Below are 27,154 nucleotides of genomic sequence, written 5' to 3'. Positions count from 1 at the left end.
GGGAGTGAGAGAGGCGGGAATAAGGGCCTCGGAAAGACCTTGAGCTTCAGAGCGTTTTTGGCTGGAAGTACAGTTTGGCAGGAGCGCGGGTTTCGCGTTACGCGCACGGCGCGAAGCGCGGGCCGGCAGGCCGGGGGCGCGCGGCCAGCACGAGCCCGCGCGCGGGCATGCGCAGCGCGGGTGGGCGGACCCGGCGCTCCCGCGCGCTGCCCCGCCCCGCCCGCCGGCCGCGCGAGCCCCGGCCCGTCACGTGACCCCGAGCCGGCCGCCCTCCCGCCCCGCCGGTCACGTGTTCCTTCGCGCGGGCGGGCGGGCGCCGGACCCGGAAGTCGCGGTGGCTGCGGAGGCGCCGGGCGGGATGGGGGAGTCGATCCCGCTGGGAGCGCCGGTGCCCGTGGAGCAGGCCGTGCTGGAGACCTTCTTCTCCCACCTGGGCATCTTCTCCTACGACAAGGCCAAGGACAATGTGGAGAAGGAGCGGGAGGCCAACAAGAGCGCGGGGTCCAGCTGGCTGGCGCTGCTGGCCGGGCTGGCGCACCTGGCGGCGGCCGAGAAGGCCTATCACAGCATGACCTTCCTGGGACAGAAGCTAGGTACCGCTCCGGGGAGGGAGGGACCGGCTCGCCCAGCCCCTGCCGCGCCCGCCTCAGCCTGGGGGCCTGCCCCGCGCTGGGCTCCGCGGGCACGGAGCGGGCGGCTGGCAGGGCGGCTGGCAGGGCAGCTGGCAGGGCAGCTGGCAGCCGCCGTGTGCGCCGTGCTGGGACCCGCGGGCCCTGCGGGTGCGTGCGTGTGCCTGCCTCAGTGAGCGTCCGTGCGCCCGCCGGGAAACCATTAGCGCTGCCCTTGAGGAATGAACGGGAGGACAGGTGCTGTGCAGGTGGCACACTGGCTCTTGTGCCAGTCGATGCATCTCTTCCCTGGCCGGCAGGGTACCTACCCACCCTTCCCAAAAATTAGCCACCGGTGTTTCTGTGTTGAGATGCTCTGGCTGAGATATAGGCAAAGATGACCTTTCTGGCGTGACCAAAGCGTTAAAGCTTTTTCACCTTGTATTAGAGGTGTGTATGTGCAAGTACTCGGGGCTGGAGATAGAATCCTAGAAGTTTTTACCCGTGCGGATACTGCGGGATCTCAGGAAGCTTTGGCCATGATAGCAGCTGCTTCGTGTTTTATCAGTACATGAATAGAAAAATTCCAAACTGGCACAGGATGAGCTTTCATGATGCTGCCCTCTGGGCAAAGCTGCTTATTTTCTTTTTGAAGTGCAGATGGGTATGGAAAATGGATCAAAGGATATGAGTCTGATGTATAGTGCATTAAACCATCAAGAAAATTCAGCTTTGTTATTTAAGTGATGACTTGGAGCTATTATTAGATCTTTACAGCCAAAACTGTCTATAAGGCTGACTTAAAGGAGTAAATTTTGGGCTTGCAGAAAGGATAAAGGTGATGACAGAAAGGGCAACGTTTTGTTTATTTATTTGCTTCATGAACAACTGCAATAGATGATTCTTCCTCCTGCCCATGGCTGGGGGGCTAGTCCTGTGTTACAATGGGAGCTGTTTCGCTGTGATAGCCAATTCTCGGCTTTTCTACCTCAAATGTCAATGGTCACCTTTGAACATTATATATGTAAAAGGAATGTGGAAAGAGCTATCCAGCATTACAAAATTTATAAGCGGGTTCAAAGAGGCACCTAAATTTGGAATCTTTAAAAGATTCAGACTCAGTCTCTGTGTTCTTTGCTGCTGCTGTTGACTGCCAGAATGGCACATTAGGTCTTCTGTAAATAGAAACTATGAAATAAGGCTAGTACGTTTGTACTAGTCTTTTTGTAATGTCAAAGTTAAATATCTTTTGCTTTGACCCTTTACTCCTCTCTTCTTTTCTTTTTTAAATTCCTCATAGTGTTGAGCAGGTAGAAAGGAGCACAGATGACTTCTTGCTCTCCCTCCCACCCTCCAAGTTTTCGTTATGGATTAACCTGCACTGTGGTCTCACTGGGATAAAGTGTGTTTATTTTCCTTTTGAATTCTGGTTTATATTTAGATTGTATAGGGACTAGAACACATTTGATTTGTACTCACAGATGTCACATGGTTCCCATTTAAAGGTTGCTTCATGAATTTGAGTGCTTCATGATTGAAGAGAGATTGTTAAGGGAATTCTCTGGAAAACATCTAGAGTTATTAATAGGAGTGGAGGCTATTAAAATTTGATCAGTCAAGTCATGATGACTAAATTCTTCTGACTTCCACAGATAACAGTATTTCTAGGTTATGTATCATAGTAGCAAATTTAACTGAACCCTGGGTTTCTTAAAAGTCATGCCATAGCTGAGGCAGCTGTGAAGGAGTTACTGTTTTGCAGCAGCCGTTGACTGCTGAGCCATGGAGTGGGACAAGTGTAGCTTGCACAAAATTACATAAAGTGCTTCTGAGCATATGCTCTGTCATTCAGTTACCTGCAGAGTAAAATACTGAATTTTGTTTCTTTGTTAAAAGAAGTACTGTAATTAAACAATACTTACAAACAACTAGATATATAATTACAATAATTTTCCAGTGTTGCTGTCTATCTTTGCTGTCCCTGGATTTTGGTAATACCTCCATATTTATCTGAACAGGTGGTCAGTCATTCTTCAGCCGAAAGGACTCCATCCGAACCATCTACACATCTCTGCACAATGAGCTGAAGAAGGTGGTGGCGACGGGTCACAATGCACTAGGAGGAACAGCTCCTCACTTGGAAGAGCTGCTTTCTCACCTGTCTGAACAGCTCTGTTTTTTTGTTCAGGCTCGGATGGAAATTGCTGACTTCTATGAAAAAATGTACACGCTCAGCACCCAAAAGTTCATTAACTCTGAGGAACTGGTAAACATTTTGGAATCCATCTTAAAGAAATACAGTTCAAGGTCAGTGCTTCTTTGCTGGCAGTACGTACTCAGACACGTGATCTGTAATACTGAAGTTGAAGTTCAAAGCAAACCTAAAGACTTTGCTGTCCTTTGACTGCTGAACAGCACAGTCCCTTCACAAATTCATGGGTGAAGTCTGTGTTGGCCAGCAGCATCAGATGCATGAAGTTTCTTCCAAAGAAGAAAAATAACAAAGGGATTCTGCTCATGGTGTATTAGGAGCCTTCTTCCCTGTGCCTTAATTAATGCTCAGCATGTTCATTTTCAGGAGGGAGGAAGAGTGTTTTTCCTTTTATAAGATGCAAGGCTTCTTGAACTTTTTCCTGGGTAGGGGAGAAGGAAACAAGCTTTAATTTCATGTGGACTTCAGTAAAGGTGACATAAATAAAGCAAATACTTTTGTGACAATCTTACTTTTTAAGAATATATGTCTGCTTAGATCTAAAAGCTGCACCACAACTATCTGGCCTAGCTGGCGGGGCCTTGTAGTGCTCTGTTACCACTTTTCTCCAGAGGTCTTGGAGCCAGTAGGAGGAGCACCTCTGAGACTTTGGTCCTTGCCACTATGGTTTCTTGAAGTTAAGATTTAATAGTTCCTGTTACAAAATTCCTGGGATGTTTTTAGATGAGGATAGGTTGGGTATTTCACATCTAACTTACGTGCCTTGAAAGGGATGGCAGTTTAAAAGAGAATTTTTGAATGCTTCTCAACACACTCAAATTCTGCCTCTTCATTTTAAACCAAAAAAGGTAGCCATTGTAGGAAGTTAACTGTCAGATGTGGTTGAATTTCTTTATATTGTTGTTTGTGAAATAGTGTCTAAGAAGACTTTTGGAGAGAATATTCATAGGTCTTGCTTTTTTCAGTTGTGATTTTTATAGCGTTCACCTAGGAAAAATGAAAATAATTCAGTGCTGCTTTCTGATATTCCAAATTGAAGCACTGCAGCTGATTCCCTTATTTTTTTAGGGATACCTTTGGCAAATTGCTATGTAATTTTGCAATTTGAAAATCAAAACTGGTCTGTATGATCTTAGTAGTGATGTTTTACAATTCTTGGCTTGTGATCACTTAAAATCACTTAAAGGGCTGTTAGTCCAATAAAAACATGAAACTTAGATATATTTTCCTTGGTGTGATAAACTTTAAGGAGTAAAGGGAAGTAAGTTTAGGGTTTTGGTTTTTTTTTTTTTTTTAAAGTTGATTTCTCTTGCACACTAACAACTGCCATCTGTTCTGAGCATGTGCTGAATCAGCAGCACTGTTAAAAGTCTGAGAACTGAAATTCTTACTTTGATGAAATGATTGGAGACTATACCTGCATATGACATGTTTTACTATGCCATTTAAATAAATTTCATGAGTACATTTGTACTTCTAAGGCATTATCTGTTATATAATATGTTTATATAATATGTATTATATAACATATATATCATAACATCTTTAAAAAAAAGTCATGTCTCCCTGGAAAAAATACTGATGATCTTGCTTTGGGTTAAGAAGCAGTCTTCAAGATGGAGACAGTCTGAGATGCTGTCAGAGCTAATTCAGTAGCTGCAGTGTGCCCCTCCCCAGTGACATGCAGAATATTTCTGGAAAAAGTGGGTATAGTGATATATTCCTTTAGTCCTTCATTTTAGTTTCTTTGTTTCTCAAATCAGTTTCTGGGGTGTGTTATGTTGATATGTACTGGCTGCTAGGCATTTCTGCTTTACAGGTGAAAGATCAAATAAACTCACCCTTACCCAGCCTCATCCCTCTGTCAATGTATTCCTCACTTTTAGTTGAGGATGCGTGCCATTATTTCAGCCTGCTGTGCTAAGGCCAGACAGGACGTTTGTTTGGAGATAGGTTCTGGCCTTGGTTTCTTTCCTTTACGTGTGAAAATAGCTGGGCAGATAACTTAGAGGAAATAGCTGGTAGCTGGTAAAGGAACAGCAGAATTGCCAGTTAACAGGACATTGTTTGCATCTGAAATATTATTAATTCTTCAACAGTTTAAAGCTATTTTGTTACTATTTTATTACTACTTATTGCTGACTTGGGCATGGCCAGTACTTGACATTTTCCTTTCCATTTTTCTCCAGAATACATCTGGACAAGTAACTTCTCCTGAAGTTTTTAACTGTTAGTTTGGGTGGGATCTTACATAATTAAAGCAGTATCAGAAGCAAGATCTTTTAAAAGCTTAGTATAAAACAAATAAATAACTATAACAAACTATGACACCTATTTTGATGTAATAATTTTTAAATGTTTAATTTTTTTATCTAGTCATCATTGTGTAATATTTACATGAATGTGTGATCTCTGGAAGGAAATAAAAAGAAAATGTGGCTTCCTCACAGTCTGCAAAACAAAACTGGCATCCCTCTGCTTTCAGGAATGATTAGGAGGAAAAATATCAAATTTGCAATGTGTTTTTAAGTTTTTGACACTCTGGCTTATGAAATATTGTAAAAACGTATCTGTTTTACATGATACTGAGCTCAGTTGGATGCTTCTACATTATAAAACTCAATTACAGCAGTTATTCTTAGTGCATAACTCGTCAGTTTTCTCTGTAACCATATCAGGCTTCTCAGCTGTGGCTGATGTGTATATTTTTTGATTAAAACAGTTTAGCAAATCCTGCTGGACAGTGCAACATTAGGAAAGCTGTGAAGCAAAGTAGAATTGGGAAGCCGTACATCAGAATGTTAATCCAGGAGACTTTGGCAGTGCTGCCTTAATAAGGATTTTTAAATTAATTTTAAGATGGAAGAAAACTTTCTTGATCTGACTGCAAATGTATTTAAATCACTGTGCTGTGTGTCATTTGATGGGACTGCAGCAAATAATGTTGCATAATGTTTTTTATACCCTCTTAAAATACAGAGCAACAAAACTGTTTTTCTGGTGAATACCAAAACCATTGGAGAGATTTAATGTTGACTGTTAGAAACTATTTTTTGTTGACTCTTGTTTAAGCTCTTATTTGTTCAAAGAAATGTAAATATGCTCTGGACTTCTCAGCCCATCGAAGTGGCCAGTAAACACTGGATCTGTGCTCCAGCAGGTCAGCCTGAGGGTTGCTGACATGTGCTGTGTGCAGAAGGTGCCTGATCACCCAGCCAGGCTGGTTTGCCCAACGTGGTGCATCAGCTGGTTTATGATATTCTTTATTTCATTTTCTTCAAATAAATTTGGACCTGCATCTTAATAACAAATCCTTGCAATATAGAAATTTTTGTCTCAAAAAAAGAGAGATGTTTAAAGATCAGTGATAAAATAGTCAGACATTTCTCACAAGCCAAAGGAAAGGTAGTGGAGAGGGGATGAAAAGCCTGGCATTTTCATTCTCTCTTCCGGTCTGCAACAAAATGAAGTGTTTTAATCTTGAACCAGCTATTTCCAAAACAGGTGTTATTTGTTGTGTCCTTGAAGCTGACAGGAATAATGACATTGCTTTAGTTTTAAAAGTTGGAAAAATTCTGTATTCACTTTATTGTTTTAAACTAATAACAAGACCTAAGATATTCTTCTGAAGTGAGAAGATAAATCTGTCTACTTAAATGGAAACCTCATCAAGTCTTATCTTTGAACTGTTAACTTTTCTTTATTAGAGATCTCTTTGAATCCTAAATGCCAATGAGGGAACACATCTACTAAAAAGGCCACTTCTTTCTAAAGTTACATATTTTACATTACAGCTTTTCACTGTTTCAATTAAGTATGTTATTAAATATGTTATGCTGATGTTATAAATTGCTAATAATTGGAGTAACGTGGGAAGAGAGGTAGACTGCATCTGTATTTTTTTCTAAATGGCAGGGGGAAAAGTGAGAAGAGAAGGAGTTAATTGTGTTTCCAAAAAGCAAAACCAAACTCAGCTTGGCTTCCTCATAGCTCCCCTATGTGAACAACAGACCTATAACATAATTCCTTTGATTTAACTTAATGTCTTACTGCTGCTCCAGAACCATCTACTGCCAGAAAGATTTTAAATTGGAACAAGATCATCTGAATTTAAAAAGAAATGGTGTTATAGTAATGCACAGATTAGGATAAACTGTGATTGTTGAACTGATGAAATATAACTCCCTTACTTTGATAGAGAAATATCTGACAGGTGTTCTTTTTGTCAGATGTGAAGCACTGTTTGTTTGTGGAAATATTTACCCTAATTATGTAAAAAGAACTGTTCTTTAAATTAAGAATATTATTTTTTGATTTACACTGTGCTCTGCTTTGATGTTTGATCTTTTGTCTGTTAACTGGCAAATACCATCTTATTATTTCACCATTGTGTACAGCAGTTCTCATGTCTTGACTAATGTTATGTTTTCTAGATTTCATCACCCAATCCTCAGTCCTCTTGAAAGCAGTTTCCAGCTGGAGGTAGATGTGCTTGCACACCTCTTAAAGGCTCAGGCTCAGATCTCAGAGTGGAAGTTCCTTCCATCCCTGGTCAACTTGCACAGTGCTCACACAAAGCTACAGACTTGGGGCCAAATTTTTGAGAAGCAGCGGGAGACCAAGAAGCACCTGTTTGGAGGGCAGTCTCAGAAGGCTGTGCAACCTCCACACCTCTTCCTCTGGCTGATGAAGCTAAAAAACATTCTCCTTGCCAAGTTTAGTTTTTACTTTCATGAGGCCCTTAGTCGACAGACAACAGCGTCCGAAATGAAAACTTTGACTGCTAAAACAAATCCTGATTACTTTGGGAAAATTTCCAGCTTCATCCGGAAATATGATGCTGTCAATGTTTCCTTAATTTTTGACAATCGTGGGTCAGAGAGTTTTCAGGGACATGGTTATCATCATCCGCATTCATACAGGGAAGCCCCCAAAGGAGTGGATCAGTATCCTGCAGTGGTGTCTCTGCCCAGTGACAGGCCTGTTATGCACTGGCCCAATGTGATCATGATTATGACTGATAGAACCTCTGACCTCAACAGTTTGGAGAAGGTTGTTCACTTCTACGATGACAAAGTCCAAAGCACCTACTTTCTGACTCGCCCCGAACCTCACTTTACCATTGTAGTTATTTTTGAGTCCAAGAAGTCAGAAAGGGACTATCATTTCATTTCTTTTCTCAATGAAATTTCACATTCCCTTAAGAACTCCAAAGCTTTTGCAAGCTTGAAACCTGGATCCAAAGGGTGAAGTACAAACTACTTAAAATTTGTCAAGGCGCTAGGCTAGCCTTGAGGGAGCTGTAGCTTTCAAAGTTACAGAAGTTTGTGATTCTCAGAGTCTAATTGAAAAGGAATAATTTTTTAAAAAATGTTCTGAGTTGTTTTGGGTTTTTTTTTAAGCTAACAGACACTTGAAGAAAAGTATTTTTGGGCAGTACTCAGTGGGGCAACGTAATTGTGGGGTGGTAAAGGGCCACCATGGGGTTTTTTTGGTGTGGTTTTCAATTTCCTGTATGATTTATTTTTTTAGTCCACAGTTTTGTTGCCTGTATCAGAAAGGAATATATGCACTTTATCATAGTCTGATCATTGACTGTCTTCTATAGAGTTTATTGAAAATGTGGTGAGGATGGAAGATACTATCTTTTCAGAAAACTGCATTGCCTGGCAGAAATGATTTCTGGGAACTAAACACTGATGCAAGGGAATAGTGAAAAAAGTGAACCTGCAAAGACACATTTTAAATAAAAAGATGAGAATCAGAAAAGTCACTATTGTTAATTATAATTTAGTTTCCAAATTGTTTAAAATAATAATTGACGTCTCTGACACTCTGTCAAGCACTGGTAATCTGTTCTAAAGGCCCTGTGTCATAAAGCTTGGTCACTGCTCCAGGACATGGGCTGGGACAAGAAAAGCTGCAGCATGGCCTGAAGGCTGGTATTCTGTGGAGTGCTGTGACAGTGTGGGCCCAGTCTTGGCTCAGGCTGACTGAAGCAGACAAGCTGAATTTGAGCAGGTGTTCTAGAAGGAGCAGCTCCATGGGGAAAGGGCCAAAGCTCTTTTCAATTTGTGCTTTTTGTCTGGCTAACTTAAAAAAGTAAAAAAGAGGTGGTAGAAAATGCCCTTTCTAAATGATTTCTTGTCTAATATGCTGTTAGTATCAACCTAGATTTGTTTTCAGATTTTTATAACTATTTTTTCTCTCTGTTCGGTTTTAAATGATTACATAATTAAGCCAAAACACTTTGGGGATTTGGATTTAAATATATAGCCTATGCAGTATGTTTACCTCATTCTTTCACCACTTCTAGGCTGCAGGGTTGGAATAAGTATATTTTCTAGTTACCCTGAAAGTGCTTTAATTTGGAAATGAGGGTTTCCAAATACAATAAAGGGGTCAATTTGGCTGTGCCTCTAGCCTTACATTGCAGGATTCTTCTGACTGTTAGCTATGCAGTTGTGCACGCACTTTGACAGGGGTTCAGGAGAACTGATGTATATACAAGTGTAGTAAAGTAAGGTCATTAGTTGACACTGTGTAATGTATAATAACATCATCAGGTTGGTTTTAAAAGGGAGTTTAAGTCAAAATGTTGGTTTCTGTTAAGATTGAACTATAAAAGATACTTTTGCAAATGTCTTTTAATGATTCCCTTTCTGTCCCACAGAAGGTTGTGGTAACTTTTCTTGCCTCTCCACAAATGCTGACATTTTACAATCACATAAGCACATTCTGGTCTTGAAATACAAGCTCTGACTTTCCACTCTGTGCTCAATGGAACCTTCCATGCTTTGCTCTAACTGTGTGTAGCCTGTTTTGAATATCTGTGATACTGCCTTCTAGCTAAAAGTCTTGGTCTGACTGCAGCACCACTTGAAAAAGCTCAGTCTACTCTTTGCCACTAGAAAATAGCAGGGGTTGCAAATATACCAGCAGTTGGAGGGCATCTCTTTTTTGTAGGAGTGTTACCCTTTGCAGCTTGAATTACATTTTAACGGGACAAAGTTGCAAATAACTGTACTCAGAGAGTTTGTGTGCTTCCCTCTGTGGGACAGTGACCTTGTAATAACATGTAGTTTTGACTTCCTCAGCCTGAGTAACACAAAAGAAACTGTCGCCAGAACTGATTCCCAGTCTTCAGCAGTGTAAATAAAGTGTTGTACAAAATCTGTCTGCCTGTACAGTACTTCCCTGTCATGGTATCTGTGGGAAAAGGGAGAGAAAACTGGAGGAAGAAACTCTGTGTGGTACAGACATGTTCATTTCTGAGTTGCAAGGGAGGAGTTGGAAGAGGTGGAAGGAAAATCTGCTGCCCTTTGAAGCAGACTAGCAGCTTTTACCAGTTGCTGAAATATATAGGGGCTGTTCCCAGTGGTTTTTATGGGGAGAGGAAAAGGAGGTGACTGTTCAGCAGACTTGGTAGCTCACATCACACTCCTGTCATTGCTCTTGGCAAATGGTGTCTCAGAAGGGAAGGGATGCTGGGTGATGTTCTTGTGCAGGAGGAGGTTTGCTGCAGTTTTTTTCTTCAGAGAATTTTGGGGAAGTAATCACAGGAGCTTTGTGACTTGTGGGTAAGAATTTCTGAATATTTCAGTTGATGGAGAACCAAAGGGAATCAATCATTACTCTTGTGGTGTGTGAAGGGAGGGAATGGGAGAGATTTGCAGGCAAAGGGTAGAAAGAATTGGGTTCTGGAGAAACTTGGGCTATCTAGATGAGTCTTGTCCCTGTGGCTCTCCTAGCAAGATCTCAGCCTTAAATTAGTATAACACTGGGAGCAGAAAACTCAGGCCATAAGAAGTGGCTTGGATGAAGACAGGTGAAGCTGAAGAGAGAGGTGACGTACAATCAGTATGAAACAGTTTTGCAGAGTTGAGGTGTGCCTTGACCAAAAACAAAGTGTGGGGAGTGTGAGTATGTGGAATGAATGAATATTTATAGATTTGTCAGATCCATGAACGCTCGTGGCACAGTTTATTTGATGCTTTGTGAAGTTTATGTTTTAAATTACTAATGAGGTGATGGGGAGACTGCATTAGGTTCAGACTGGAAGATTAGGTATGTGGAAGAAATTCTTTGCTACGAGCATAGTGAGTCATTGGAACAGGCTGCCCAGAGAAGCTGTGGTTGCCCCATGCCTGGCCAGGTTGCATGGGGCTTGCAGCAACCTGGTCTCGTAGAATGTGTCTCCAGCCATGGCAGGGGCTTTAAGATCCCTGTCAGCCCCAACCATTCTGTGATTCTGCATCTATGATGTAAAACTGGCTAGGCCAGAAACGAAAACCTGCATAATTAAGCAAGGGAGGGAAGATATCTGTGGAGTAAGTAAAGGTGAGCAGAAATTCAGTAACTGGAAAAAAATGTATTCATTGCTAACTCCAATACTGGAAAGATTGATCAGTGTCTTTCCTATAAGAACTGGAAAACAAATAGACTTTTGCTGAACTGGTTGATACCCCATCTGCCAGCTTTTCCTCTACACCAATTTAGCTAAGATTAAATCTTTGAAAGTCATGTATAAATGACTACTTTAAATGCAATATGTAAAGATATTTATGATAGCATACTGAAAGCCTTTGCTTCCAGACATATTTAAACATTTTTAAAACAGGTACTGAGATTTGATATTCCCAGTGCCATTCAGATTGCTTAGAATAGCAGTATTGAAGCTTATCTTGTAGCGAATTCCAAGTACCTCATCACTCGCTTGAGTCCATGAGGATATTGGAGAAATATTCAATTTAGTATCCTTTGCCTGCAGTGTGATTTTGACAGCAAATCTAAGTCTGATGTATTTTATATTTATGTCTTGTAAGCTGTTTGCTTTTTTGCATGTGGTATTCAGGTTTTTTCTTGAATAAGACATTCTTTTATTTCTCCTCCCTTTGCATAAAGACAGTGCAGGGAATGGAAACTAATAGATTTTATACTGTGCTGCGAAGGACTGCAGCGTATACATGATGCATACAATATTCAGGCTTTAATGATCTAAAAGTAACGGAAGCTCCTGGTATCTGTTTGAATGCTAACACCTGGTGTTCATCTAATCCACTTTGAAATAAATATTTGCACTAGAGCAGAAAGTAATTTTATGGCACTCACACAGTTCATCACTGCTCTGGTCCACTCGTCTTCATATATGAGCTTTTTGAGACATTTGTGATCATTCTAGTGGTGGTTCTTTGGCATCATTTTTCTGAGGCTTCTTTGTGTACGTGCTTCAGCCTGCTGCTGCCTTTGACTGCACTGGGTCCCAGTCTTCTCATAACCAAGCTTTTCTTGAGAAAATCAGCAGTGTGCTATACTTTATTCCTCAAGTCCTGTTTTTTGGCCCACTGTCTACAACCGCTCATCTTGCAGAAAGCAGGACGTCACACAGCGTGGCTGCTCCTGGGCTTCTGGTGGGCTCTGCGGTTGCTTCCAGAAGTGCTGGCACTAAGCTGAACATTTTGGTGTTTCTTCCCTGTTTGCTCCAGAAGCATGCTGGACTGCTTTCAGACTCCTGCTTTCAGACTCCCAGAGATGTAAGGCAGCCATGCCCGGGTGGATGCAGCAGAGGCCAAGCACTGCTTGCTTGCCTGGGCTCTGCCTCAAGAGCAGTGTTGTGCTCCTGGGAGCAGCCATTGAGTGGCCCAGCCGGGATGGCCTTTGGGCTGCAACTGTGCAAAGGTGGGAGCTGTTTATTGGGAAAAGCAGAAGAGGCTCTGGAGATGAGAATGCTGACAAAGCATCAGCTTTGCAGATCTGGCAAAAACAATATACAGGTCAAATGCAAGATGGAGCTGGACTCTGATTTCATGTTAGCAAAGGACTGATTTAAATATGAAATCTCCTTTGGAGGTTAGAGGTAACAGGTTTTTGTACTGAAATTGCTTTAAGTACACAATCTTTTTTTCTCCAGGAACTGCTTCTTTCCCTCTCTGATGCATACATGCACTCAACACATGGCCTGACTTATTTTGATCATTGCTATGGAGCTTTTCTGGGGGAGTTCACCTGTTTCAGTACAGTTCTGTCTTAACTTTTAACCTGGTGTTGCAGTCACTGGGTTTGTGGTAGGGTAATAGTGTTCTCCACCTTGCAGCTGGGACCTGGCTGTGCCCCAGCTGCACAGGGCAGTGACAAGAAGAGCAAAATGTGGGAGAGGGGGAGACAAGTCACTACAAGATGGGCTTGGGCAGATGACAGCTCTGGGAAAGACAGGCAGGGAGAAAAGAGACGCAGAAGGGCTGCATTGCAGATGGACTGTGAGCAGAAGATTTTTGTTGGCCTCTCTGCATTGCTGGCCTAATTTCGTAGGAAACTATATAAATTTTATGTGCTGAAAAAGCTGTGCTAGACCCCACCTGTAGTTGCAGCTGCTTGTTTTATATGACTATTTTAAAATAACCACACTTTTTCTATTAGGGTGTTGTTCCATCTTTAGGTATCAGCAGTCTTGTCAAAGCAGCTGGTTTTGGGCAGATGATTAAGACAAGCTTTGTGGTATCCTGTTACCAGCTGGAATATGCAGCTATAATGCTACAAGCTAAAATCTGAAGCTTCAGAGCAGTGAAATGCTGTGCTCCATTTGTGCAGCTCACTGCTGAGAAGATAAAATATTTAGTGGCGCTAAGTTTTTGGCTCTGATGTATGCATCATTTGCTGTAAAGGTATTGAAAGGCTTTTTAGTGTGTGCAAGTTGAATTCCTCACATCAGAGCCATGAGGAGCCAATGACACCATGGTCCTGTACTGGGATGCACAGATTTGAACCAAGAATTGTAAGGTTCCTGTGGGAAGGATGATGTGATCCTTGGCAAAATGAGGGCCAGGGAGGAGTACTGAGGTTAGGCTGGGGGTGTCCCTATTAAAGTGAATTCCCAGCCTTTGATTTTGTCTTGGAGTTAGTTCTCTCAGGGAACCCAAGCAGAGGGAATTGCCTCCCACAGTATGGAATACCCTGATGGGCTCTTAAACATTTGTTTAGTAAAACGTCATACCCAATATCAACGCTGGCTTTGACCAGGGGAATCCAAGTCAACCTCTTCCTCTTCCATGTGGTTACGCAGATGTTCAGCAGAGCCTCCAGGTATTTCCTCTGCTTTCTCAGGTGAGGTATGAGCTTCCTCTCCCTGGCCCTGGATAATTCCCTTGGCAGATGGGGGAGGAGAGGTTCAGTTATCTGAAGGTCTGCTTTCTGGGTGGGTGCAGCCCAGAACTGGTTGACAGTCACCACTGTGAACAGCGGCCGAAGGGCCACCCTGCTTTCAGCAGAAGCCGTGGTGGCTGCTGCAGCCTGAAGCTTCAGGTTCTCCCAGTGCAGTTGCTGGGTCTGGTTCTTCAGGGACTGGGAGTGATGCTCCACCAAGGACTGCCTATGACTGCCTGAGACCTCTGTATCACCTAGAGGTAAAACTCTAGGAAGACAACGCTTAAAGAGTGAAAACTTGAGCTATAATACCATTCATGTGAGGGCTCTGCATTAGACTTGTGGTGGGAAAGCTGCTTTTGCCTCTAGCAGTACAGCTGGCTCCTGTCCTCAGTCTGAGAGATGCCAGCACTTGTCAGGGGGATGGGGTGAGAGATTGGGAGTACTAACAGGTTTAGCTTTTTGCTTTTAATCCCATGATGCAAATCTGCCCAAACTATTTTGAAAAGTTGACAGATTAAGTCCCATTCTAGATGTAGGACTTGTCTCTGAGTAAAAGTGCCTGGAGCTCTGCTGAAAGCAAGATGTGTAAGCCAAATAAAAGCTGCCTTTCCTTTCTCGTCATGCATCCCTGTCTGGAAAAAGCAAGAGCAAGTTACTTTCAGGTGTTATTAGAGAATAGCTTTTTGGGAAAAACCTGATCATCATTTATTGTTACAGAAGCAGGGAATGAGTGCAATGAATCAAGTCTCCACCTCACCTCCTACTCAATTTATCTACAGCTTTGCCTGCAAATTTGTAGGAATTGGATATAGCCCATCAGCCATCTCCACAAAGAACTTACACTGTGTGCTCAGGCAGGCTTTGCTTGCAGGACTTCAAAATTTTGTACACTGAATTTTGCCAGCACTGGAGTTGCCTCGAGCTGGCTGACCTGACTGTACCTTGCAGTGGGAAAAGCAGGAGGCAAATTTCTGAAGTTTTGTGTTACTCACTCTCTGTCAAGTATAAAAATGAATGGATATCAATCTTGCTCCAACCTAGTGGGATCTGTGGCACTATCTGATCTTTCTTGCTATCCCTGTAGACTGAAATGATATCCCAAATCCTTATCCCAGAAAATGTAAGGCTCTCAATATCTAAATATGCTGTGGGTGCCTCAGGCTCACCTCTGCTTAAGACTGATTTGTTAAAATGTGGCTTGTAAGTTAAGAATGGCTTATTCTAGTTGTTTCTATCTGAAATTGTCAGAGAATGGTTAAAACCCCCCACCACCACCACCTTATTGATAAATTTTTAGTAAGTTCAAAAAGGAAGTGCAAGTTGAGAAATGGAGCAGTCACAAGCTCTTGCTACATCTACCTTTAAAGCTGTCAAGGAAAATATCTTCAGGGGACTAAGATAATAATATATTGAAACTATAAGGCTCATACTTCAGAGTGTAATTTACTCACCAAACACTGAGGAATTCATCTATTTGGAAAGTTATTCTGCAAATGTGCATTAAAGGGACTTTATTATTTTATGCTTTTCATGGTAGCACTTTCTTGAGTACTTATTTTTATAAGTTATGTTTGAATTGAGCCAGACACGGCTTTTTCCAAAGCTGCAGAGAGTCAGAGACTGCAGAATGTTGGCTTGAAATTCAGTGTAGGTCAACAGATTCCTATTTGCAATTTTTGTACCTTTTCTTAATGCATGTGATTGATATGTTAAACCACAGTTTTGCTTCAGTAAGGCAGAAAAAGTGCCACTAGAGGGTGGTATTATTACAAAAAGAAAAAAGTAATTAGGAATCTCTTTCCAGAATAAGATAATGTATACTCTCCTACACATTTATAAACATGAGATAGATTTTACTGCTCTAGTCAGATTTGTTTGAGTCTTGCTGGCTTTTTTCCCCATGGGGTGATTTGTAGTTCTGTTTTAGCTGTAAACAGCAATAGCAGGTATCTAGTTTCATACCTCAATGTATATAGGAATACTAAAATTATGTTGTTTCATCTTCTCTGCGAGAAACTGCAGGAGGCAGAGCAGGAAGGAAAGTGGAAGGAACACAAGAGTCAAAGGAGAAGCCAGCAGGACCTTCTCTTCTCCCATCTGTCCTCCAAGAGGAGAGCAAGCCAATTTCATGGCACTTCCAGCATGGTTGATGCAGCACCTGGGGGTGCAGCTTGCTGTGCTCAGGAGTCAGGTGGGCATGGTGTCCCCAGACAGCGACAAACTCCTCCCAACCAGTTGCAACCTTTTGTGAGGACAGCCAAGCTTGTGCTTCACCCTCTGCCCCCAGCCTGGGTCAAACCCCAGAAATAATTGTATTTATTTTCCCTTCTTTGGTGTTGGAAGGTAGCTGGATGTAAGGCAGTATCTCGCCGCAGCCTTTTGGGGTTTGATGTGGTCTGAAAAGCGTTAGTTTGTGTTTCCCTGCTGCTGTTTTACATCGTCGCACGCAACAAGAACTCTGCTGGGGGGCAGCATTGCAGCCTGAGCTGGAGTATGAAAATGATGATCACATGGGGTTTGGTGGTGCAGTAAATGCATTCCTGCACCATGACAATGTTGAAATCCTGGCTCTTCAGGGGACAGGACGGTGCCTTTGAACTGATGCTGTGACTGCGTGCGTAGGATGCAAATGCAGCATGCAAAGCCACCCTGTGGTGCACTGGATTAATAGAACAGATTTTCAATGAATCATTGGGAAGATGAAATTTTCTACTTGCATTTAATCTTAGCCTGATAAATCTTGGGGCAGGGGGGAACCACAAATCCAACAGTAAAATACGTGCAATTAGTGCTCTGGTGATGAGACAGACTTGGGTTTGGAGAGCTGGCAGTTGTGGGGAGCTTGGCTGACAGTGTGGAGCTGGGGGAACGTGGAAGGAGGTTGGATTACACTGCAAAAAGACAGGTTGGGGTGGGAGCAGCAGCAGGGCAGAGCTAAGAGGCTCCTCATCGTTTGCACGCTGGCCATTGAGTGTATGGTTAAAAACTAATAATGTTCAGCCAGTTACTATAGCAATGGTGTGGCACGAGTTGTCATGGTGATGGAGCAGAATTTTTCATCACGTTCCTTCAGGAGGGTGATGGATGCTGTTCTGGGAGGCTCTGAACCATTTGCCTCATATGTACAGAAACACTTGCACCTACTGCAGTCAGTGAACATGCCCTTCCAGTGTCATTACCTGGTTTTCCATGTCCTCATGCTAAATTTTTCTTTCACATTTATAAAGTTAAGAACACTGATCAGCCATAAATTGCTAAGCCACACCCAATTATGTGCACTATTATTATATGAGGTGTGTTAAAAAACCATAATCCTGGCACTGGGGCTGTTCCCAAACACTTTGTATATGCTCTTCACCTCTGTATCTGCCAATGACACAACTCAATGGGACATTAGGTGCCCATTTGAAAAAAGTAATTTTAAGCTGGTTTGCTTCAAATGCTCCCACTTAATACAGAAAAAAAAAAGTTTATTCTGCTTTGAACATGCATATTTTTTGCAGTTTTGTTTAAATTGCCTTTGTTTTCTCCTATTCCTTGGGCTTTAAGAACAATACACCGTCTTTTTCCCTTACTCATGAGCTAGGCATGAATTCCTCCTTGTCAGGGCCTTTTTCTTATAGGTGATCCACAGGACTGGGCACTGTATGTAAATGATATTGCTTTCAATGGTTCTTTCTTTAGGAGATTGGGTGTAATGCCTATTTTACCCCTGTAGGAACCAAGAGCATACTTATCAGCTATGTTTCTGCCGCTGTGCAAGAAAACAATCTGCTAGACTGCAGAGCACATCCAGCAATTTGGTTTTGTAATGATAAAAATCCACTCAACTTGATGCAGGGTGATGGCTGTTTTAAAAGAACATGATATTCTGTTCATCAGCTACTTTTAAAAATCCCTAAACCCTCCACCACACGTTAGTTTCTGTGCTAAACCATACCCTTCAAAATGAAGCCTCATAAATGGCAGTAGTGGTGTTTCACATCAGGGCTTACATGTTAGTTCCATAAACACTGATTTGAAGGCACCAGAAATTCCAGGAAAGGGAAAATCTGAATTTGGGGTGTACAGCCTAATAGCACCAGTATTTCCTAAATGTCTCCAATTTAATTTTGTCCTGTGCTTTTTTGCAGGTGAGTTTTGGGTATGCCAGCAGAAGTGTATTAACTGCCAGGGAGCATAGCAACAATATTGGCTCAGAAGCATCTTGGGATTTGGACCTGTATAGTGCTGGGGAGGAATCTAGGCTATGCTGGAGGCTGTGTCACTTTGGATTTAGGAAAGTAATCACAGATATGTTTGAAGTCCTTTTTTCTTTAAAAAGCCCCGATTACTGTGTGCTTCAGGATTCTACTGACATGAGGAGCACCACTGGCACATGTCCTGGAGTCCTTGTTCTAGTTCCTCTAAGCAAAGTCCAGCTCTTACAGCACCACTGTTGACATCTGCAGAAGACAGGGTTTTGGTTTTTTTCTTTTCCTCTTGTTTGGAGCTTTATAATTACTCCAGTAAATGATGTTAAACTCATCAACCCAAAGAACTAAGTTTTCAGAAATTCACTGAGCTGTGTGGTTTCCATGTACTAATTTAAGAAAAAAAAAAAAAAAGAAAAAAAGAAAAAGAAAGGGAGGCATCTGGGTGAGGTAAACTCTAAGGTACAGGTTACTGAACTACCACTGCATGCTGGTTCTGGTTTTCCAAAACACCCTGGATATATCAAAGAGTCCCTGTTAGTGATTAGGTACAGAGCTACATGGACCTGTGCTCAAACCTGGTGCAGCCCTCCTTGATTGACTTCTTAGGCTTCTCAGAGCCATTAGTTTTACCAGGAGCTGTGTAAAATATTGGGGAAAATGTTGTTCCATCTCATTAAAGATCTGGCAAGTGTGCTCTGTTGTATCATCTCATTGTACTACCATTTGTTTGCTTTTCATACAGAATATTCCAAGCTTTCATTCCCTTCAATCTTTCAAGTGCTGGACTTAAATCCAGCATGTCATCGGGTTTTCCCATTGACACTAAAAAATAATCACAAAGCGGGGGGCTTGTGCAGTGCCGCTCTTATTCTTCTGATGTTGCATCAGCCCTGGAAGCCTTTCAAAGCCACTTCTATTAGTCCCTGCTCTCTGCTAGGATCTGCTCAGTTTACTTTTGTTTGGGTTAATGCAAGTCTGTGGTCACGGGGCAATTACAAATAAATGAAGTATGAAAGACTTCATAGGATCTTTATTTGGGTATCCAGTCAGGCATAAACTGTGATGTCAGTGCAGCTGTGTCCCAGATCGGGTGACGCCAGTGCATAGATTTGTAAACTGTGCTATTGTTCTGCAGGTATAATATTGTATATGATTTTTGGCAAGTGACCTCAAGAAATCTCATACCAAGGTGATTTTTTTTCTACCTTAACATTCTTTCTGATGATAAAAGAAAACTGGCTTTTGAAATAATCAATGTGTCTTGCATTACTCTGGTACAGACTAGAAGATTTATGCCCAGACTTGTCGAATGCTCCCACCCCTCTTCCTTCCCAAGTAAAAGACAGTTTCTGTCACTGTATTTTGAGAGAGGTGGATTTAACTGTGTTCAGCTGCTGAAAAACTTTGAAGCTCGATGAGATGAAGGATACTGTTGGAAGTCTCGTGACTAACTTCTTACAGCAGAGATCGCTCACAAGATTAGAGGATCTGCAAGTCCACTAATGTGTAAATTCAGGGTTTATGAGCTCTGAGGAAACTTTTCAGTGATGTTAAACTAACTCTACTAGATACTGTTATTTTTGGGGAAAGTGTTTATTCACAGGGACAGCATTGGTTCAGAAATTGTTGTCTTGTTAGAAGGAATATTGCTGCAAATTATTTTAATAGGAAGTTCTGATGAGGGAATTTTTGTCCTAGAGATTTTTCCAAGATGTTTAACAAACTATTGCAGTTAGCAAGCTAGTAGGGACATTTTTAAACAGAAGTGAAACTCCTCTGATATGTATATCAACTGCTTCCTTACATGGCAAGGAGTGTTAATGAGATGTTGCAGCATGCTAGAAGGAACTACCAAAAACAATTGGCCCAATGTGACCCACCCTTTTTCCTTCTGTGAACAGCCAAGCAAGAGATGACAGGCTCTCGGTGCTCTGCCATGAGTGGACTGCAGTACACTGCTTGTCAAAATGCAAAGTCCAGGAGGGAGGAGAAGTTGGTATCCACGCGAAGGATGCTCATGAATGGATTTCGATGGTGGAAAACACATGCACTGCATCAAAGATGATTTCAACATTGGATATTTTGCCCCTTTTAGTCTTCCTAAATATGAAAATACATGTATATTCATAAAACACTTGAGGAGTGTTATCCCTGTTTGGTGGGTCTGTCAGCTTAGGAAAGATATTAGGGAAGTTTGCAAGAGCCTTGGGAGTGGGAAACACCCGCCCTCCAGATTTGGAGTAGGGGTGTGAAACCTGTTTGCATGTGTGTGTTCATATGTGTGTGTAATGGAGACTGGAAACAGAAACCAAGAGATATTGCTTTATCCTTGCAGAGACCCAGAAGTTGTTGGTTGCACAATAAATGGGAGAAATGAAAAATGATGTTGTAGCAGTATAATCAAGTGGCTTCTAAAAAAAATAAATATGGGGATAATTTTTCTATGAAACACTCTAAGATCTCACCAAGGGACACTTGATGTTATCAGATACATTTAAAAGGAAGAAGTCTCAAACTGATCATGTTTCTGAAAGGTCAGTGGCTGCAGGACATTTGCAAACCATGAATGATTAACAGATGGAGTTTAAAAGGCAGCGAGTTTCCATCCCTTCCTGTGGTGCTCACAGCTGAAGGAAACACACAGGAAGGATCTTTAGGTAGGTAAGAGCTGAGAATCGTGAGTATGGGGAAAGACTTGCCACTTACAGGAGTGTTGGGAAAACCTGAAATTATATGACTTATAAATATACCTGAACTCCTCCTTGGGGCCCTGCCAAGCCATGGGCAGCACACGCTGCTGGAGGGAGGAAGAGCAGTGTCCTCAGATTGCTGAGCTGAACTCCTTAAATAAAACATAAGGCTGCTAAATTTTTCATCTGTCTCTCTCAAATAGAAGTTCTTAGTCTGACAGCTTTTCCTTTGCATTCTTAAGCATTACTATTTTCATAGCAATATTTGGTCCCCAGCGCCCTGAGTTGGACTTTGGGTTTTCTCTGTGTGCCCTTGGGGCTTTCTCTGCTGAGGGAGCTGAGACATCCCAAAGCTGTTTGCCAGAACTGACCTGTAATTTTCCAGTAAGTCATCGTGCCATCAGGAAATGCCACTTTGTGTAGCTCAGGATGTTTCCTGAAGACATACTTCACAGCAATGTTTCCTTCTAGAAAGAGCAAAACAAACAAACAAAAAAGGCATTTTTCTTATGTTAAAGCAGAGTTGTTTTATATAAGATTTTACAATGAAATGAATTTATCCTATAAGCATGAAAAATGCAGCAAAGCATTTCAATAAAATATTTCTTTAGGAACAAGTTACAGAGGGTCTTTTGTCCTTTTTTATTATGGAAAATATATTTAAGCTTGCAGAATTTGCTGTGAAAGGGGAAATCCTATTAAAGCCAGCTTTGTTTTCACTCTCTGTGCTGCTTTGCTTTGGTTTATGTCTTGTATTAACGAGGTGTTCAGCTGTGCAAGAAATAATGTTTTTCTCAGTTTGCGGTTGACATTTTGTTTGCTTAAACTTATTTGCTGTATGATATCTTTACAGTCCAAGCCTTTGTAATTTATAACTTAGGTATGTTATACTTCACAAAGATGCAATGTAGAGTTAATATCCTATATATGGAATGAGAGACGCAGTTGAATTTAACTCTTGAGTCTCTTAAAAGACAGCAGGACTCTCTGGTTTGGTGTTTGAATCTGGAAGAGAGCATGTCACTCGTAAAATAGTCAGATTTAAACAGAGGCCATTGGATAGTTTGGTTTAGGCCTTTTGGAGGATTTTTCCTTTAAAAAATTCAGGCAGTGTATTTTGTAGGACAAGAAAATAGAGTAAGTCTTGTGTTCCTGTATAGGTTAACTTGCTGGGGACTGGGATTTTGCTTGAGGCCGAATGCCAATGCTCCCACCATGAAATGTGCATTCAGCTCCCCTTAAAAGGTAAACCCCATGGAAAACCCACACAAATTATGAGAAACTGTTATGAACTGAAGCATGAATTTTTAATATTCAGTTACCCTGAGGTACAAGTTAGAGCTTAAAATAAATTGTTTTATATTTCATACTCTGAATAGTGCATGCAAAAATACATGAAGGGAAATGAAGTTTCCAAAGGACTCTGCTTTGGGTTAAACAGGACAGTTTTACAAACAATCATTCTGGAGACAGAATTGTACCAGAGCTGTGTGTGGGCACAAAATCTGCTGGTGCCTTTCATTGCCTGTCCATGCCAATGTTAGATCCTCTGCGTGATCCAGGCTCTTTGCACAGCTCAGCGTGGGCTGCCACTCCTGCCTTCAACGCTATGGCAGAGGACACAAAATCACTTGTGCTGCATAGGAAGCTTGACAGGAATTCAAGCGTCACTTTTCACCTGAATTACAGTGACCTTCTCTTTTCCTCCCGGTCTTCTAAGTGTTGAAACATCTGCAACTTCCCCCAGGCCCTGCTGCTTCCTTTCCCTGCACACCCTGACCCAGCAGCGAGGACACCCTGCGCAAAGCATCTCCCAGCACTTGGGTACGTGAGAGTGAGTTGGACCCAGCTCATCGCCTCTTTGCCTGTATCTTTTGTCCCATATTTTTGGCACTCTAACACAGAGTCATCTTCTGCCCAGTTTAAGATCATTCTGCACTCAGGTCCTTCCCCTGTCAAACTCTGCCCTGCTGGAGTGGGACAGCAGAGGTGCTGGGCAGCATTTCCAGAGATAGGAGTGAATTCCAACAGCCCTGGAGAGAAGAGCACCGCTCCCACTTCAGCGCTATCTCGACAGAAGTTATGAACAAACCTCATTATCCCTGACTCTTACTTAGACAAGCAACACTGGGAAATATTCTGCACATAAGCCTAACCTCAGAGTGATTTGTATTTCCAGAACTGCAGCATCCAATTCCATGAGCATTTCTGCCACATACAAAGGGTTTTTTTCCCCTCTTGATGTGTTTTATTTGATACTGGAATCCCTCCTTTAGTCAGATGATGACTGCTGCCAGTGCTTTGAAAAGTGGAAACAGTGGGGAAACTGAGCCACTGCAGGCACTGGAGATGTTTGTGTTGGTGTTAGCAAAGAGAGTAAAGAGCCTCAGGAATGATGTGTGGCATTCAGTAGCCTTGTAGGAATGGCACAGGTGACATATTTACCTCCAGTCCTCCTCCAGGGGAGCAAGGTGTGGACTGTCTCCTACTGCATTTGAGTGCTGCTTTACCTTGACCATGACACATGGGATTCAGAGTGTGTTAGAGGACTTGGATAGATTTGAATGCTCTCACACTTAGTCTCATTCAGGTGAGCAGAGGGGAAAATGTGCCACTGATGTTGTGGTGGCCAGGGGTGAGTCCTGGAGGTCACAGTGCAGGGACCAGGGTAGTGCTGCCACCCTGCATGGACATATTCAAATGGGGCTCCTTCCGCAGCTGATGTCTGGGGCAGATGCTGCTAAATTTGTAAGGCCTGAGCAAATATCTTTGTTTTTTTCCACCAAGAAAAGGAAACACTGGGAAAAGTTAAATTATCTTCAGGAACTGCCTTCCCATTGATTTTATTAACTAAGAATGAAAAGCACATGAAGCGTAACTGAATTATTCTGTGACTAGTGTTACTAATAGATCTCTAGAAGAATTGAGTTTGCTTTGAGGTAATAATAAATGCACCTGGTACTGGAGATGGAACTGTAGTGCACACAGAAATGGCATTGAGATGCTGGAGCCTGCTGGTGTGCCTATATAGCAGGAAAAAAGTTAAAACACTGAAATGCAAAACACACAAACTGATGGTATGGAAAGAGAATATCAAGTTATTTCTGTAGAGGCCAAACCAGGGACCCAATATTACCACACAGGTACGGAAGAAACTCAAATTTTTACATAAAAGCTTGTAAATCAGCTGCTGCTCCACTGAACGTGCACATTTTCATGGGCACAACTCACGGATGTACATGGATACAAATGGCATTTAGGCCTACAGTACGTAAGAAATTATATTAGTTCTGAATGTCCAGGGTTTGACAAAGTTAATTTTTAATACTGGGAGAATTTTGAAGGTCTGAGGTGTAGTGACAGCATTGCCCAGGGTCTGGTTGGAGAAAGCTGGGCAGAACCTGCTGTGCTGCCAGCCTGGGGGCAGGAGAAGGGTGGTCCTGTGAGGATGTGAAAATGGGGGTCCCTCCAATCAGGGTGCCTGGTGTTCCCCACGTTCTGCACAGGGATGCAGGGCTTTCCCCCTCCAAAACAGATCCCATTACCTTGTTTTCTTAACCAGAAATAAAACATGCAGCAGGAATTTTGCAATGTACCAGGTCATTCAAGAAATGGCTTTCAAGAAATGATACATGCATACATACATATTTATTTGGTTTTAGTTTGTAATTTTGGGACAGGTACAGAGAAGGGTTCAGAATTGCTTTATGATTTAACAGCCCCTGATTAGCCACATTTCTATCTCTGATTGTAACATTGTATATAAACTGATTTGTTCAGAATAACTTTGACTTAATCATAAAGTAAGCCTTGTGATGTGTATGACAAATTTAAAAATTATCTTCACACCAGGTCTGAAATTAATTTTTAACATATTTTTGTAGTAGTTTTGTAGTAGATTTCAGCTTTTCAGCTTTAAAAAAATTAATAGCTGAGAAAACTGTCCAGGTGAAGTTCAGCTTAAACCCGTGAGTATTGATGGAAAACCCTGCTGTGTTCACCTTGGTGCTGCTTGCCAGGGTGCTGGGGTGCTGCTGTAATGTCTGTCTCAGAAAAGATTGTAGGCAGGTAAAAACCCAATTAAAATATGTGTTGCAATGAGTTGTTTCAAGGTACTCAGCAGTTCTAGGCTGAAGTCATGAAGGATTTTAGGCGTTTTCCACCTTTAACATATTGAAATTCTCTATTCATGACTCTGGTACAAACATCCATATTAATGCCATTTCTTTGCAATCAAAAACTCACTGCCAGAAGCCTGACCATTTCAATGAGTGTCTCATTCACCTCCAGAGGAGTGCTGGGCTCAGCGATTTGTCCCTCCTGGAGCGTAATTCATTCAAATAAATGTAAATCACTATTTTATGTTGTTTGGTCAGGGTTTATAGATGTCAATGTACACTACTGAAAAGGCACATGGCAGATATTAAGGGAGGAATCAATGTGCTTCACAGAGATGAGAATGGGCAGGGGTTGGTTTTGGTTTATCCACGGTGCTGCAGTCAGTGCAGCTATTATTGATTTTGATCCCACAAGTGTTTGACCTCCTTTGTACAGCACAACTTGTCTATATTTCACAGCTGAATTTTTTTTTGCCTTGTACTTCATGTTCATATTCCATTAGTATGCTACTTGAAAAAAATAAATCGATGCAGCTTGCTAATTAAAAAAAGGGAAATTCCTCAACCTCCAACCCTGAATCATTAAGCTGCTCTCCTGTGTCTGCGGTGACCAGTGTGGCCTGACCCTGCTGGGAGATGGCAGTGACACAACTGGGGATCACAGAATCATAGAGCATTTTAGGTTGGAAAAGACCTTTCAGATCATCGAGTCCAATTGCCAATCCAGCACTGCCATGTCCACCCCCAAACCACATCTCCAAATGCCACATCTATATGGCTTTTAAATACCTCCAGGGATGGTGACTCAGCCACTTCCCTGGGCAGCCTTTTCCTGTGCTTCACAGCATTTTCAGTGAAGAAATTTTTCTAACATCCAGTCCAAACCTCCTGTGATTCATCTTGAGGCCATTTCCTCTTGGCTTATCTCTTCTTACTCAGGAGAAGAGACAGACATGGGGCACACTACTTGGGCAGGTGTGGGGCAGAGGCTCAGCTGACTGCAGAGTTACAGTAAAACGTATATTCCTCCATTTTTAATTTGCACATATATATTGAGAATGGTAAGAGAAAGCCTGCTCATCAGCCAGACCCAGATCATGTCATTTGACTCTAATCCCCCAGCCAGCATCAAGTTGTGCATGCCTCCTTCCAGCTTGGGCCTGCCATCTCTCAGTGGACCTGCTGTGCAAGCTGGTAAGGGAATACAGAGCTCTTCTCCCCCTGGGCTCCATCCAGCTTAGTGCCACTGCACAAGTTCTGTTCTCCCTCCTGCTCTCTCTGAGGCCTGCCATTTTCTGTTTTCCTTTCCACCGGTTTTAGCCCTGCTGATGAGTGGGATTGGCCGGCTGAGAGGAACCAAACACTGTGCCAGGGCCACAGCCCTGCTGGGGCTGGGGGGAGCTGGGTGTCCAGTGGGGCTGAGTGCCAGGAAAGGCTGAGGGGCGCCAGGACCTGGGGATGGGGCCGAGGCTGCTCCAGTCCAGGGGAGCTGCAGCACTGCGGTGCAGAGTGAGCGACACCTCCGAGCCATAAGGGCTCCCTGGCAGGATAAACTTGCTCTGGCTGGGTCTGCTGGAGCCAGAGTGCTGGCAGAGACTGGTGCTGCCAGCTGCAAATGCCCTTGTGCAAAATGCAGAGGCCGGGAGTAGCTGCAGTTACAGTGGTGTGTCTGAATGAGGGGTTGGTTTGTTTGTTTTTTAAGCAAGAATTGAGCTGGTTCAGCTAATTGGGATTTAGGATGCTAAATTGTTGATCTGTTTAGGCTTCCATATATTACAGTGGGAGCTTTTTTTCCTCAAGAGGCAAGTTCATGGAAAAAGAAATATTCCTATGTACAAGAATGGTACCTTCATCTTGTACCATCTCCCGTTAATACTTTTCCCATTTCAGTTGCTCCCCATGTATCAGTTCCATGCAGGCTGACATCAAGGCTTGCTCCATGGGGTAGCAGTGACTGAACAGAGCAAATATGGATCATTCTGGTCAGGGTAAGTCTATGGGAGCCACAGAGTAAAAAACAAACTGTGTGTCTCTGCCAAGGAGAACTTAAAACCTGGGTGGATCCTCCGTGGTTTCCTTATGCTGTCTGAGGAGGTGCTCGTGCAGGCTGGGGCAGTGCCACATCCTGGAGCTGCGTGTGGCTTGAAACAATGATTTGCAGCAGTGGCCTGAGAGCTAAACTCTGCTG

At 42.5% G+C, this 27,154-nt stretch overlaps 1 protein-coding gene across 9 annotated transcripts; it reads left to right on the top strand.

Annotated features, from left to right (window-relative positions):
• Positions 1 to 260: 260 nt before the first annotated feature.
• C1AH12orf66 (chromosome 1A C12orf66 homolog) lies at positions 261 to 26,571 on the top strand. 9 transcript variants are annotated; one of them, XR_005258954.1, is made up of 6 exons: positions 261 to 593; positions 2,627 to 2,915; positions 7,254 to 8,066; positions 15,985 to 16,153; positions 18,096 to 19,347; positions 20,060 to 20,077. XR_005258954.1 is itself a non-coding variant. In XM_038153983.1 (6 exons), exons 1-6 carry the CDS (start codon positions 359 to 361, stop codon positions 18,402 to 18,404), a joined length of 1,737 nt encoding a protein of 578 aa, XP_038009911.1. In that variant the 5' UTR covers positions 261 to 358; the 3' UTR covers positions 18,405 to 20,053. The 9 variants fall into 9 exon arrangements, 7 of the variants coding, with proteins under 7 accessions (XP_038009911.1, XP_038009910.1, XP_038009913.1 ...); XM_038153983.1 differs by lacking the exon at positions 20,060 to 20,077 and having other exon boundaries at positions 2,627 to 2,700; positions 2,779 to 2,915; positions 18,096 to 20,053; XM_038153982.1 differs by lacking the exon at positions 20,060 to 20,077 and having other exon boundaries at positions 18,096 to 20,053.
• The last annotated feature ends 583 nt before the right edge of the window (positions 26,572 to 27,154 follow it).

Source organism: Motacilla alba, chromosome 1A, assembly GCF_015832195.1.
Source record: "Motacilla alba alba isolate MOTALB_02 chromosome 1A, Motacilla_alba_V1.0_pri, whole genome shotgun sequence".
NCBI lineage: Eukaryota > Metazoa > Chordata > Aves > Passeriformes > Motacillidae > Motacilla > Motacilla alba.
This window is presented reverse-complemented; position numbering and strand designations above follow the sequence as displayed.

Coding starts and splice junctions, on each gene's coding strand:
- C1AH12orf66 (XM_038153982.1), top strand. CDS start 359: ATGGGGGAGTCGATCCCGCTGGGAGCGCCGGTGCCCGTGGAGCAGGCC. Junction 594..2,626: donor CTTCCTGGGACAGAAGCTAG/GTACCGCTCCGG, acceptor TTATCTGAACAG/GTGGTCAGTCATTCTTCAGC. Junction 2,916..7,253: donor TTAAAGAAATACAGTTCAAG/GTCAGTGCTTCT, acceptor TATGTTTTCTAG/ATTTCATCACCCAATCCTCA.